This window comes from Gymnoscopelus braueri (genome assembly GCF_963280865.1).
Source record: "Gymnoscopelus braueri genome assembly, chromosome: 3".
NCBI classification, from domain to species: Eukaryota; Metazoa; Chordata; class Actinopteri; order Myctophiformes; family Myctophidae; genus Gymnoscopelus; species Gymnoscopelus braueri.
The window spans coordinates 16,591,880-16,607,425 of NC_137612.1; the positions used below are offsets into that span (position 1 = coordinate 16,591,880).

General features: G+C 39.8%; 2 protein-coding genes across 3 annotated transcripts; both read right to left on the reverse strand.

Annotated features, from left to right (window-relative positions):
• Window positions 1–1,932: 1,932 nt before the first annotated feature.
• On the reverse strand, window positions 1,933–5,519 carry LOC308081457 (lipid transferase CIDEC-like). The gene is given in 7 exon segments (XM_080423175.1): window positions 1,933–2,446; window positions 3,020–3,027; window positions 3,029–3,211; window positions 4,040–4,065; window positions 4,068–4,188; window positions 5,152–5,293; window positions 5,444–5,519. Coding segments are annotated over 7 exon segments (723 nt in total). The 5' UTR covers window positions 5,497–5,519; the 3' UTR covers window positions 1,933–2,256.
• A 1,706-nt stretch (window positions 5,520–7,225) lies between these two features.
• On the reverse strand, window positions 7,226–11,848 carry LOC308081658 (lipid transferase CIDEC-like). Of its 2 annotated transcripts, XM_080423238.1 has the most exons (6): window positions 11,612–11,848; window positions 10,798–10,872; window positions 10,512–10,653; window positions 9,474–9,623; window positions 8,458–8,648; window positions 7,226–7,893 (listed from the first exon to the last, which is right to left on the reverse strand). In XM_080423238.1, exons 2-6 carry the CDS (start codon window positions 10,848–10,850, stop codon window positions 7,701–7,703), a joined length of 729 nt encoding a protein of 242 aa, XP_080279364.1. In that variant the 5' UTR covers window positions 10,851–10,872; window positions 11,612–11,848; the 3' UTR covers window positions 7,226–7,700. The 2 variants fall into 2 exon arrangements, with proteins under 2 accessions (XP_080279364.1, XP_080279365.1); XM_080423239.1 differs by lacking the exon at window positions 11,612–11,848 and having other exon boundaries at window positions 10,798–10,874.
• Between the last annotated feature and the right edge of the window lie 3,698 nt (window positions 11,849–15,546).

Below are 15,546 nucleotides of genomic sequence, written 5' to 3' on the forward strand. Positions count from 1 at the left end.
CTATAGAAGGTCGTTCCGATGTCTTGTCACTAATCACACCAGTGGTGTAAAAAGTACTCAAATTTTTTACTTGAGTAAAAAAGTATCAATACCACAAGTAACTTTAAGTTTTCAAATAATTGTAGTGGAGTAAAAGTGTAATATTTGCCTCAGATGTAGAGGAGTAGAAGTAAAGGTACTGAACATTGGAAATACTCAGTAAAGTAAAAAAAATACCTCAAAATTGTACTTGTAAAAAGTACAGTACTGAGTACTTCAGTAAATGTTCTTAGTTACTTTACACCACTGCTAATCGCCAAGCAGTATGCAAAACCACACAAACTTCAAGGTCAACCAAAAAGAACATATCTATAGTTTTCTGAGTGGAGTCAAATTAAACCGTTCCCATTAGCCACCTGCCATGCACTGATAACACAATTGTATGGATTTAATTTAATACACTTGAATGGCCACATTAGGTAATAAACGTCAAATGGTTCCCCAGCAATTGCATTTCTGGGGAATAGCCGGTCCAAGTTTATTTCCTGCCAGCTACTGATATCCACAAACACATGCTGCAACAGGAAATAAACTTTGACCCATTTAGATTGTTTGTGGTCAAGTGCAAAAGAAAAAAAAAAGAAAAAGAAAAAAAAGTATATAGAATATTGAGATAGCCTGCTGCATGCCCTGTTATTCACTTTCGAAATCTTGGCATCAGCTCAAGTTCAATATTGAAATGCTCACTTTTACCACACATACTGATATTGATGTTTTAGCATGTGGTAGACTTTTGCCCTTTGTCATTATAGAGTACAAAAAAAAGAAAAGAGCAGTGCAGGAAAGTCATAGATCATAATTCGGTATGTTTTTAAACAGAAAGTGTGCTGCAAAAAGTCATATGTGACTCCAGTCTGATCCAGAAAACAAAAGTGATAATGATTCTGAAGAAAACATTTCCTTAAATCAGGCATTTTAAAAGAAATTGGCTAAACTATCACAATGATGGCAATTCCAATTCTCACTCTCAAACGTCATACATTTTCTACTGGGAGCTAGTGTGTTGACTTCCCTTCCTTTCCTCCGATGTACTTTTTGTTGTCGTCCAGCACCAAACAATTTTTTGGGGATGTGCATACTTCCCTCTGTACTCAATTCCAATTCTCAGCCATCTTCCTTGACAAGGTGAAAGGAAAGATCTGCTGCAGTGCAACCAGCAAACCATCACCCACAGACCGTTTCTCTCAGTGTAATGGCTTGTTTCCCTCTCCTTTCACCTTCACCTCCCTACAGCTGCTAAATGCTATAGCCAGTTCTCATTGGCCTTCTCTCGTCCTCTCTGAGGCATCACCAGGCTGCAGCTGACAGGGCAGCAGAGACTGGGGCGACAATTAGGGAAAGCGTGGGAGAGACAGCTGGACCATGCACCAATTACACTGTCCAAGCAGCCATACACATGCCATCCCTAATGGGCTCAAGCCAAAGCCATGTAGGATACCCTTTAATCATTTAAACCCTATTTGAATACTTCGGCTATAGATCTAAAAGCTCACAGCATGTTGCGGCACATGGTGAGCTTGTAGATAAGTTATTTTAAAATTACCTTTTGAAGTTTTCAAAACAATCTTGAAAGCGTTCTTTGACATGCCTCCAAAATAGGGATGCCAGCATTAATGTGCTCCTACAATGAGACTAAAAAGACATTCTATATGTTCTGCAAAACGGGAAATAGGTGATCATTTTATTTATTCATTAACATTTGTGGGGAAAAAACTAATAATGAATGATAACATCACAACAGCAAAAGTGCATTCTGAAATCTATGTAACAGAGCAAGCAAATGACAGTGACATCAACAGCATATACATGTCCCAGTAACAAACGCACTCCTCCAGTCCCCCCCCCCCCCCCCCCCCCACACACACACCCCTAACCATATATCAGACGGCGAGTCACAGTATTAAAACAGCCCAGAAAAAAGGTCTGTGCACAACTCCATAATTCTAAGTCTTTTAAGCACCTGGGTGCTGCAGTGCTAGAGAGAATACACAAAAGGAAAACAGTCAACACGACATCATTCTGCAACAGTTTCATGGAGGCAGTCCAGGATATAGTGGCCGCCTTTCCAAGCAACGCTGGTCATTCCGTGTTCATTTGAGAGCTCAAGACGGCTGCCCTGGTCGAAAAGCATCCACTACTGCAATTCATCTACTGAAGATTTATGTTGCATGTTTTCATCAGTATATAAAAAAAACAAAAAACAGCCACAGTTAGATGTCACTGGCAAGCCTTGCGCTGTAGAATGCCCTGCAGCTGCTTAACTCTGCTCTCCTGTGTCTGTCCAAGTTTGCCCGCTGCCTGCTGCTGCTGCTCCTCCTCCTCCAACAGCTGCTCAATGTAGCAGGAGGAGCCAAGCAGGAGGTGGCCCGTGGCCTGCATGGAGAACAGCGTCCACCGCAGAAACTCCCTGCAAACACGGGGCAGCAGGCAAGATGTGTCAGGCAGATACAGGGGGAAAGTAAGCATTCCGATAACTGTAGGAATGTAAACGACTAATCAATGATCCATTAATCACCGCCAGTAAGAATTGTATTGGTCAAATATACTGTATGTTAACTGACAGTGTAGGCTACAGTACATTTCTCAAATTGCTGAAAAAAAAATTCAACACAAGAGGGATTAAGATTAAGGGGATTACTGGAAAATTGCAGAACCTAATACTGAATCAGTAAGAAGCAGTATTGTCGTTAGTCACACAAGAAGTTCTACAAAATGTACGTTAAGGCCACAGATTCCCTTCTCACGCCAACACAATTTTGGAGAACTGTGATTTTGCACCCCTAAATCTGTGTCCAGTGAGATTTCATACGGTGCAATTTGATCATTGGTGTTCAAATTCTGCACAATTTCAGCCACTCTAAAACAAGGCATCTCACACATCTACACTGAGAATATACATGCAGATATATGTATATATATATACACATGTCGTCCAAGTCCATTTTGAGCTTCACCCACCCACACACGTTCTTTCACTCACCTGACCATTATGTTTGGCACCGCAGCAGTTTAGGTCGTAGGTCATAGAGTATACACCATACAGGGTGGCCTTCATACTCAGGCAGCCGATGAAGTCCTTGGGGTTGTTCTTATACAGATCAAAAGTCACTTTGGCTAAGTCTTTTCTGTGCTTCGCCCTGCGCTCAGTGTGTTGAACTCTGGGGGGACTGATCTGTGGGTGGGAGGATGGAATAAGAGGAAAAATGTTCAACAGCTCATTCCAAGTGCGATGTATGCAGGCCCCTTAGAGTAGACCATCAAATGATGGTAAAATAAGTTAATAAAGTACAAAACTATGGTAAATGCTCATTACAAGTTATCTAAACACAAACAAATAGCTTAATATGTTTACCCAGATGTCAAAAACACAGCTTTTCATTTTATAATATGAAAGAGAGAGAGAGGGACAGAAACTGTGGTAGTCTACAAAGTTAATTCACTTCACAGAAACAGAGATGAACAGGAACTAAAGAACAACAACGCAATGAGAAATGGGGAAGAATAACAGAGACGGAACAGAGATTTGTTGAAAAGTAGATTTTTGCGACATTATTTATTGCTCTGGTGTTTTTTACAAAGTGGGATTCCCTTCAAATGATTCAGTCTGATTTATGCTTGCGTCGCCGGAAATAACGTTTTACAACAACGTGTCGCACATTCGAGTTTTGGTGCGCAACACTCCCATACACCAAAGTATAAATGTACATAGCCAGCGCTATGTACACAGAGGGAAGCTTGCTGCATGTAGAGAGGCAGACACTTTGGAGAGAAGGAGACGAGTCCCGCAAGCGCATTCACGTTGGCTCCGAGTATAATAATAACATTGTTGTTGTGCAGGAATGTGCCGCATTATAACTGCTGAATTTGTTCATAACGTAGCAGGATAAAGTAGAATGCGTCCCATGGACGCAGCGATGCTTGGTTTAATGCGTCCTTTATTGAAAATATTTGTCAGAGCCGTTCGTTCAGCATCTCTGGAAATGTTTTACAGTACATCTACCTGAGATGGGGTCCATTTTGTGCCTTCTGCAGGACCATGAGGACAGCATTCTCAGGCAGGCTCTGGAAGAACTCCTCCGTATCTATCCCTGTCCCATCCTCATCCAGCACCAGAGCACGGACACGGGACACATGCAGGGAGTCCTTGACCTGAGCAGGTAGAATAGTAAAGTAAGAGGAACTAGAGGAAACCTTGCTATGCCTGAAGTAGCTATTTTGCCGAGTTCCTCTCTGCTCAGTTGGGAATTAAATGGATACAAATCAGAGCAGGCAGATGCAGAGGATTAGGGGCCGTGTCTACCGAGGCTTTTTTCCCCTCGGCTGAAAACGCCAAAACGTTCGCCTGAAAACGCTTAAAAAAACCCTGAGTTGAAAACATTTCAGCTCAAGCAAATTAAGTGCAGGAAGCACTATTGTGGTCATTGCAATATATTGTAGACGCACACCATGTTGTCTCATTGCTCTTTCACCATCCTCTGACTCACTCGCCTTTTTATCTAACCATGCTCTTGTCTGTCTGAGTCACTATGCTACATGTCAGGAATTTATGATGAAATCAACAAGTAAAAAAGCTGCAAGTACACAGAAAAATCCTGAGCGTTAATTTAACTCGAGAGTAAAAATGTACCCGCAATGAGTTAGATTAACACCTAAGACTTTGCAGTGTACTGTCTGCCTGTGCACTTGGTTGTGTGCAAGTGTCGCACAATAAAAACAGGCAATTTATAAGCTTGCAACACTTCATGAGCTTGTAAAACTGTATAACTAAGTATAACTCACCCCCACCCAGATGACAGTGAAGTGACAAAAGAAAAAGAAAGAAAAAAGACCATTACTGCATCAAAAGTAATCAACAAACTATATAGTATAAAAACTGGTCAAACATTGGACAAATTGTCAAATTATATAAGAGGCAAAAAAAAAACGTAAATGGGCTATTTCGGCTATTTTGGGCTATTTTCACAATATTTATCTGTGGAGCAGAGTCACACTTAAATGTAATGCCTCAACTCCTACATTCCAAGTTCCTGTCAGGGTGGGGGGGTCCCCAGTTCAAATATGATTATTTGGGGGAGGGGGGGGGGGGGACCACTACTCCACTCCATCTCATACCTTGTTTATCAGGTCTTGCAGCCCGTCAGCCATGATGCCCTTCTTCACACTACGGTCAGCAATTGAGACCCTGAAGGGCTTTGAGCGAGGAGTCCGACCCGACAGCATCTGAGCACTGGCAGAAACACTGGATGTCACACACCTGGCAAAACAAAAAATATATATAAATTAAAACAGACATAATGTATACATAAATATTTAAAAATTAAAAAAATCTTCCATGCCAATAATAGTTAGTGCTGTCCCTGTGTGCATGACCCACCTCCCACAAACTTAGAAACCAGTGTCTTACTTTGAGAGGGTTGTTGGAGTTAGGAGACTGAGGGACTTCCTTGCATAATCCATCTGCTGCCAAAGGGCACTAGATCTGGGATTTGGAAAGATACATCGGTTTAGCAATTGTTTTGTTATGCTGCAGTACGTCAACCTGCCACCAGAGAGAGCTGTAACTTCACTAATAAGCTAAAACATGGAAGAGACTTTTGAGAACATTCACATAACAAATAGATACAAAGAATCTACATAATCTGGACACAACACAGGTTTTAAAACCTTTATCAAGTTTCAACACTCAGAAACTCCTGGAAGCGGCATACCGTATCTTACTTGCATCATAAAAAAAACCCAGATAAACATTTCTTAGATAAGAGTCTTAAGACTAGATTATTTGTCTCATGATAGAAATGTGAAGATCTTCTTGATCGTGAAGAATTAACTTTAAAATAAGACATTTTACAGACAGAATCCTGAAACCATACCAGAGGTTGTTCTCCCGATGTTAAGATACAGTCTTCTCTGAAACAGTTCCCAATTTGGTATTGATCGCACTATGGAAAGATCAGTGACAGCGTATCCTTGTTAATCTCTAGACTTCTTAATGTTGGCTCTATTTAACTCCCTGTGCATTGTGTCACATGACATGTTGTTTCACCCTTTCACCTTTGTGACAGTATTCTATCAGCTGCATGCGGTCAGCTTCATTGAGCAATTCTCTGGGCCCTCCCATAGTCCCTCCCAGTGGTGTAAAGTAACTAAGCACATTTACTCAAGTAGTGTACTTAAGTACAATTTTGAGGTATTTTTACTTTCTTCAGTATTTCCAATATTCAATACTTTTACTTCTAACCCACTACATCTCAGAGGAAGTACTTGAGAACTTTAGGTGTTGCGGCACATGGTGAGCTTGTAGATAAGTTATTTTAAAATGTACCTTTTGAAGATTTTCAAAACAATCTTGAAAGTGTTCTATTAGTCAGGGGATATTAGCAGAAAAATGTCCAAGCTTGGAATAAATTCCTTACCAAAAAAAATCTTCACCAATGTGTTTGTAAAAGTGTCTTGTAACACATCTCACAAAGACTGAAATGCAGTTTCCCTAGGGGAATTTTTGACAGCTGCTGAAAGTTGGGATACCCACCAAAACCTTATGCAGGGAAAAATAAATCTAAATTTAATTCTGTTTTTAGTAGCATGTGAGGGGGCAAACTAGGGTGTTTTTATGATTCTGAATCCATTGCAAGCATTTGTTTTGCACCAAAACCACTCCTTGGGCTAAAAACAGCCCAATCTCGATGGGCTTTTTACACAAAAAGTATACCTGGAAAAGGATGGCTATGGCCGTTTTTAGCCCAAGGAGTGGTTTTGGTGCAAAACAAATGCTTGCAATGGATTCAGAATCATAAAAACACCCTAGTTTGACCCCTCACATGCTACTTAAAACAGAATTAAATTTAGATTTTTTTTCCCCGCATAAGGTTATGGTGGGTACCCCAACTTTCTGGAGCTGTCACAAATTCTCCTAGGGAAACTGCATTTCAGTCTTTGTGAGATGTGTTACTAGACACCTTTACAAACACATTGGTGAAGATTTTTTTTGGTAAGGAATTTATTCCAAGATTTTTTTAATATCCCCTGACTATATGACATGCCTCCAAAATAGGGATGCCAGCATTAATGTGCTCCTACAATGAGACTAAAAAGACATTCTATATGTTCTGCAAAACGGGAAATAGGTGATCATTTTATTTATTCATTAACATTTGTGGGGAAAAAACTAATAATGAATGATAACATCACAACAGCAAAAGTGCATTCTGAAATCTATGTAACAGAGCAAGCAAATGACAGTGACATCAACAGCATATACATGTCCCAGTAACAAACGCACTCCTCCAGTCCCCCCCCCCCCCACACACACACCCCTAACCATATATCAGACGGCGAGTCACAGTATTAAAACAGCCCAGAAAAAAGGGCCGTGCACAACTCCATAATTCTAAGTCTTTTAAGCACCTGGGTGCTGCAGTGCTAGAGAGAATACACAAAAGGAAAACAGTCAACACGACATCATTCTGCAACAGTTTCATGGAGGCAGTCCAGGATATAGTGGCCGCCTTTCCAAGCAACGCTGGTCATTCCGTGTTCATTTGAGAGCTCAAGACGGCTGCCCTGGTCGAAAAGCATCCACTACTGCAATTCATCTACTGAAGATTTATGTTGCATGTTTTCATCAGTATATAAAAAAAAAAAAAAACAGCCACAGTTAGATGTCACTGGCAAGCCTTGCGCTGTAGAATGCCCTGCAGCTGCTTAACTCTGCTCTCCTGTGTCTGTCCAAGTTTGCCCGCTGCCTGCTGCTGCTGCTCCTCCTCCTCCTCCAACAGCTGCTCAATGTAGCAGGAGGAGCCAAGCAGGAGGTGGCCCGTGGCCTGCATGGAGAACAGCGTCCACCGCAGAAACTCCCTGCAAACACGGGGCAGCAGGCAAGATGTGTCAGGCAGATACAGGGGGAAAGTAAGCATTCCGATAACTGTAGGAATGTAAACGACTAATCAATGATCCATTAATCACCGCCAGTAAGAATTGTATTGGTCAAATATACTGTATGTTAACTGACAGTGTAGGCTACAGTACATTTCTCAAATTGCTGAAAATATTTTTCAACACAAGAGGGATTAAGATTAAGGGGATTACTGGAAAATTGCAGAACCTAATACTGAATCAGTAAGAAGCAGTATTGTCGTTAGTCACACAAGAAAGTTCTACAAAATGTACGTTAAGGCCAAAGATTCACAATTTTGGAGAACTGTGATTTTGCACCCCTAAATCTGTGTCCAGTGAGATTTCATACGGTGCAATTTGATCATTGGTGTTCAAATTCTGCACAATTTCAGCCACTCTAAAACAAGGCATCTCACACATCTACACTGAGAATATACATGCAGATATATGTATATATATATATACACAATGTTGTCCAAGTCCATTTTGAGCTTCACCCACCCACACACACGTTCTTTCACTCACCTGACCATATTTTTGGCATGGCAGCAGTTTAGGTCGTAGGTCATAGAGTATACACCATACAGGGTGGCCTTCATACTCAGGCAGCCGACGAAGTCCTTGGGGTTGTTCTTATACAGATCAAAAGTCACTTTGGCTAAGTCTTTTCTGTGCTTCGCCCTGCCCTCAGTTTGTTGAACTCTGGGGGGACTGATCTGTGGGTGGAGGATGGAATAAGAGCTCATTCCAAGTGCGATGTATGCAGGCCCCTTAGAGTAGACCATCAAATGATGGTAAAATAAGTTAATAAAGTACAAAACTATGGTAAATGCTCATTACAAGTTATCTAAACCCAAACAAATAGCTTAATATGTTTACCCAGATGTCAAAAACACAGCTTTTCATTTTATAATATGAAAGAGAGAGAGAGAGGGACAGAAACTGTGGTAGTCTACAAAGTTAATTCACTTCACAGAAACAGAGATGAACAGGAACTAAAGAACAACAACGCAATGAGAAATGGGGAAGAATAACAGAGACGGAACAGAGATTTGTTGAAAAGTAGATGTTTGCGACATTATTTATTGCTCTGGTGTTTTTTACAAAGTGGGATTCCCTTCAAAATGATTCAGTCTGATTTATGCTTGCGTCGACGAAAATAACGTTTTACAACAACGTGTCGCGCATTAGAGTGTGTGCGCAACACTCCCATACACCAAAGTATAAATGTACATAGCCAGCGCTATGTACACAGACGGAAGCTGGAGGGGTGCTTGCTGCATGTAGAGAGGCAGACACTTTGGAGAGAAGGAGACGAGTCCCGCAAGCGCATTCACGTTGGCTCCGAGTATAATAACAACATTGTTGTGTTGTGCGGGAATGTGCCGCATTATAACTGCTGAATTTGTTCATAACGTAGCAGGATAAAGTAGAATGCGTCCCATGGACGCAGCGATGCTTGGTTTAATGCGTCCTTTATTGAAAATATTTGTCAGAGCCGTTCGTTCAGCATCTCTGGAAATGTTTTACAGTACATCTACCTGAGATGGGGTCCATTTTTGTGCCTTCTCCAGGACCATGAGGACAGCATTCTCAGGCAGGGTCTGGAAGAACTCCTCCGTATCTATCCCTGTCCCATCCTCATCCAGCACCAGAGCACTGACACAGGACACATGCAGGGAGTCCATGACCTGAGCAGGTAGAACAGTAAAGTAAGAGGAACTAGAGGAAACCTTGCTATGCCTGAAGTAGCTATTTTGCTGAGTTCCTCTCTGCTTAGTTGGGAATTAAATGGATACAAATCAGAGCAGGCAGATGCAGAGGATTAGGGGCCGTGTCTACCGAGGCTTTTTTCCCCCTCGGCTGAAAACGCCAAAACGTTCGCCTGAAAACGCTTAAAAAAACCCTGAGTTGAAAACATTTCAGCTCAAGCAAATTAAGTGCAGGAAGCACTATTGTGGTCATTGCAATATATTCTAGACGCACACCATGTTGTCTCATTGCTCTTTCACCATCCTCTGACTCACTCGCCTTTTTATCGAACCATGCTCATGTCTGTCTGAGTCACTATGCTACATGTCAGGAATTTATGATGAAATCAACAAGTAAAAAAGCTGCGAGCACACAGAAAAATCCTGAGTGTTAATTTAACTCGAGTAAAAATGTACCCGCAATGAGTTAGATTAACACCAACACCAATTTATAAGCTTGCAACACTTCATGAGCTTGTAAAACTGTATAACTAAGTATAACTCACCCCCACCCAGATGACAGTGAAGTGACAAAATAAGAAAGAAAGAAAAAAGACCATTACTGCATCAAAAGTAATCATATAGTATAAAAACTGGTCAAACATTGGACAAATTGTCAAATTATATAAGAGGCAAAAAAAATCGTAGATCGGCTATTTCGGCTATTTTGGGCTATTTTCACAATATTTATCTGTGGAGCAGAGTCGCACTTAAATGTAATGCCTCAACTCCTACATTCCAAGTTCCTGTCAGGGTGGGGGGGTCCCCAGTTCAAATATGATTATTTGGGGGAGAGGGGGGGGACCACTGCTCCACTCCATCTCATACCTTGTTTATCAGGTCTTGTAGCCCGTCAGCCATGATGCCCTTCTTCACACTACGGTCAGCAATTGAGACCCTGAAGGGCTTTGAGCGAGGAGTCCGACCCGACAGCATCTGAGCACTGGCAGAAACACTGGATGTCACACACCTGGCAAAACAAAAAAATATTAAAACAGACATAATGTATACATAAATATTTAAAAAAATAAAAAAATCTTCCATGCCAATAATAGTTAGTGCTGTCCCTGTGTGCATGACCCAACTCCCACAAACTTAGAAACCAGTGTCTTACTTTGAGAGGGTTGTTGGAGTTAGGAGACTGAGGGACTTCCTTGCATAATCCATCTGCTGCCAAAGGGCACTAGATCTGGGATTTGGAAAGATACATCGGTTTAGCAATTGTTTTGTTATGCTGCAGTACGTCAACCTGCCACCAGAGAGAGCTGTAACTTTACTAATAAGCTTTGATTGATTGATGTAGTTTATTTAGTAAGACATGAGAATAGTACATGACAGTACATAACAGTACAAATTCACAATACAAGGTCTACTAAACTGGAACTCTCATTAAGCACTAAGCTTGTTTAAGATGAGAACCCCATGCACACAAATCATGATGAAATATAAGAGGCAGATAGATATACACACTACTATACAGAATGTCATACAATCAGCTTTCAGGTTACTGGTATGAAGAGAGAGAAAAAATATATATATATATATATACACAAAAGAGGAAAATGAAGGAGGGGGGGGGGTAGGTTAAGACTTAGACAGGGGCCATTTTCGAATTGCAGCCTCCTGAAGGTATAAAACATGGAAGAGACTTTTGAGAACATTCACATAACAAATAGATACAAAGAATCTACATAATGTGGACAACACAGGTTTTAAAACCTTTATCAAGTTTCAACACTCAGAAACTCCTGGAAGCGGCATACCGTATCTTACTTGTATCTAAAAAAACAAACAGATAAACATTTCTTAGATAAGAGTCTTACGACTAGATTATTTGTGTCATGATGATAGAAATGTGAAGATCTTCTTGATCGTGAAGAATTAACTTTAAAATAAGACATTTTACAGACAGAATCCTGAAACCATACCAGAGGTTGTCCTCCCGATGTTAAGAATCCGTGTACCTTTCGGTCAGTTGATTTTCAAAATAAAATCCAAAAGTGAAAAACCAAGTAAAAAAATGGATAATGGCTCATTTTACCAATTTCTAACTTGTGGCTCTGAATCAAAGGTTGAGAAAATGGAAAAAGCCCTTTTGGAGAATACCTTTCGGTCAGTTGATTTTCTAAATAAAATCCAAAAGTGAGAAAGGAAAAAAGGCTTGTTTTTTCAATATTTACACGGATTGTTAAGATACAGTCTTCTCTGAAACACAGTTCCCAATTTGGTATTGATCGCACTATGGAAAGATCACAGTGACAGTGTATCCTTGTTTATCTCTAGACTTCTTAATGTTGGCTCTATTTAACTCCCTGTGCCTTGTGTCACATGACATGTTCTTTCACCTTTGTGACAGTATTCTATCAGCTGCATGCAGTCAGCTTCATTGAGCAATTCTCTGGGCCCTCCCATAGTCCCTCCCAGTGGTGTAAAGTAACTAAGCACATTTACTCAAGTAGTGTACTTAAGTACAATTTTGAGGTATTTTAACTTTCTTCAGTATTTCCAATATTCAATACTTTTACTTCTAACCCACTACATCTCAGAGGAAGTACTTGAGAACTTTAGGTACTAGTTACTTTGTAGATTTTGATTATCATCACAAAACACACTAACCATTTCAGCCCTATACAGTATACTGTGTATATATATATATATATATATATATATATATATATATATATATATATATATATATATATATATATATATATATATATTTGTATATTTCGGCTATTTGAAAATAGCCGATCTACAAGCTCACAATGTGTCACTCACGATGTGACACATTGTGAGCTTGTAGATCGACTATCTTCAAAATATGTTTTATTAAACTTGTGAAATGGGACAGTCTGCACAATGAGTACTTTTACTTTTGGTACTTTAAGTATATTTTGATGCCGATACCTTTGTACTTTTACTCAAGTGCATTTTGAATGCAGGATTTCTACTTGTAACAGAGTATATCTACATTGCAGTATTGATACTTTTACTTAAGCAAAACGTGTGAATACTTCTTCCATCATGATTCCCAATATAACCCTGGGTCATTATCCTCACACAGAGTCAAGGTCATATAAGGTTTGTTTTCGTTCCACAGGGATACATTTGTGAAGGAAAAGATAATGAATGAGATTTACAAGCATTGAACATTTTCTAAAATAAAATAATACCTATCCAGACCACTTACTGGTAAACCTCTCAATAGTAACCATTTCACAGCTTTAACTACTAGTTGCAGCTTTAGTTGTGTACAATCATTATCATAAGCAATCAAAACAAGTGGAAAACCTAATGTAGGGCAGGGCAGTCAAATTCAAAATTAGAACAATTTTTACATACATGTCTTAACAGAAACTATTTCAGTCCATTGCAGTCTTACCTAGACAGTTTTAAACTGGCGATAATTAGAGCCTATGGGAAATGTAGCCGTCTCATCTCACTCACTTTATCAATACACAGCATACTATTGTGTATTGGCATCACTGTACACTATTTACTGTAGGTGGAGGATACCACCTACTTGACAATATAGTTTAGAGATGTTCAAGAGGAAGGACGAGGTACTTGTAACACTTAGAATATAATATATACATACACATATTTTATCATCTTCAAGGGCTAATGGTCCAATATCTCTTAAATATATTAGTCATATGCAGCATTGTGAATCAGAATTACTTCATTTGTTTTATATTATATGTTTTCACATACAGTACTGTATGAGGAATGCATCTAGATCTAGGCAAGCTAGAAACTATGATAAGGCTATATACAGTGTACACTACCGTAGAGGCTGTTATAGCAGCGTAGGTAGATAAATACATATTAAGAGTGAGTGAGTGATCTAAAAACCCAGCCTAGATGTTAAGAGCAAAAGGTGGGACGTTGATGTGAGTGGGTGTGTCATCATTCAGGGCGATGAAGTGGCCACCTCCTCCTATCACACATGTTTCTCTGAGCTGGACACATGATGGCACCAGAAGACTCACTAGCAAATATCTATGTCCCAGAACCAATTGTCAATGCTATCCTCAGTAGGGATGGCTATCAGTTCCATGTAGGAACCAAATCCAAATAGCTGGGTACCGGGTACATATATCAAATATGTATATAGCCTACTAGGCCACTATCAGTGGTGGAAAAATATATATATATATTTTTACTTAAGTAAAAGGATCAATACTGCAATGTAGAAATACTCTGTTACAAGTAAAAGTCCAGAATTCATCTTAACATCTTAATGTATGTTTTATAATAATAATAAAAATCTACAAAGTAAATAACAAAAGTTAAAAGTACAACATTTGCCTCCGAGATGTAGTGGAGTAAAAGTAAAAGTAGGTACTGAAAATTGGAAATACTCCAGTAAAGTAAAAAAAATACCTCAAAACTGTACTTAAGCACAGTACTTGAGTAAATCTGTAAATGTACTTAGTACTGTATCCCAGGGGTCTAGAAGCTTGGTGCGAGAGAAGTGCATTTGTTATCAAGACTAGCCTACTCTTTCACAATGTGGGGGTCCTAGCAGTACTGCCAAACATTTGTACATGTTGTTCTCATGTCTTACTAAATAAAGTACATCAATCAATCAATCAGTCTGCGACCTGGAAAGCCTTCACATAATCCAGTAGAAAACAATCACTCACAGCCTGGCTGGGTTTATAATATTAGCTTCCAGGAAAACAGCAACTTTAAACTGGTCAAAAAGTCAAGTTTAAAAACGGAAGAAAGTATTCTACTCAAGCATGAGTGCGTGCACAGACTAAGGGTCGGCTGAATCGTCTAAAATGCTATAGTCAACTGTCCCAATATATATCATATGATAATGATACATTATGTTTACGTTTACTACAGCCGATATAGGCCTATGCATTTATTATCAAATGTAGCCCTGAAACATGACATGGATTAACTTCAACCTGGTGTTTGCATTTTCTCCCTTTATGGCCCGTACATCTACATAAACGTTCAAATATAAAGTGGTATATATACCCCATGGCTCCGGATGTTACAATTATGTACGGGCCCTCAGACGTACCCGTATGTTCCGTATTGTTAATTAAAAAAACATTTTAATCCGATCGGTGGCCATTTTCTCCGTATTTTCTCCATATGCTTTCAACTACGCGACCCTATCGGTTGGGAGGTGCATTGCACTCTGATACATTATAACTATGAGAAAATGGCCACCAGTCGGATTAAAATGCTTTTTATTGAACAATACGGAGGATACGGGCACTTCTGAGGGCCCGTACATAATTTTAACATCCGTGGCCACGAGGTAAGCACTTTATATTTAGGGTTAGGGTGTACGGACTAAAAGGGGAGAAAGTGCAAACACCAGGTTGAAGTTCACCCATGACGACCGTCGTGTGATAGATGGCTATATCAAATGCAACTATAAACGCGGTCAAATTCTCTCTCCCTCATGAAAACTACAGTGGTCTATAAGGCTCAATCCTGAGGAAAGCGCAACTATACAGTAGCCTACAATACATGACCGTGGCCTACAGTAGAATTCAAACTACTCACGTTTCTCCTGGTCCTTCCTCTCGTGGGTAACAGACTCCTGACTCAACACTATTTAGCGGCAGGTGGAGACTGACTTTCTGAGACAGGAAAATACATTTAAAAATCTTGCGCTGTTTGTAGGCTGTTTATTTGCTTTTGTTTTTCCTTATTACGAAACATGTTTTGACTCACATTTTATAACAGACGAAGGACCAGCGCATGTTAATGTCAGGTGATTTTCATATGATAAGAGCAAGCTTTCAGAAAATCAGACAGAATCAAAGCAGCTTTGTTCTGTCAGTCCACCACCTGCTAATGTTCATTGAATCTGCGTAAAAAAGTAGCACTA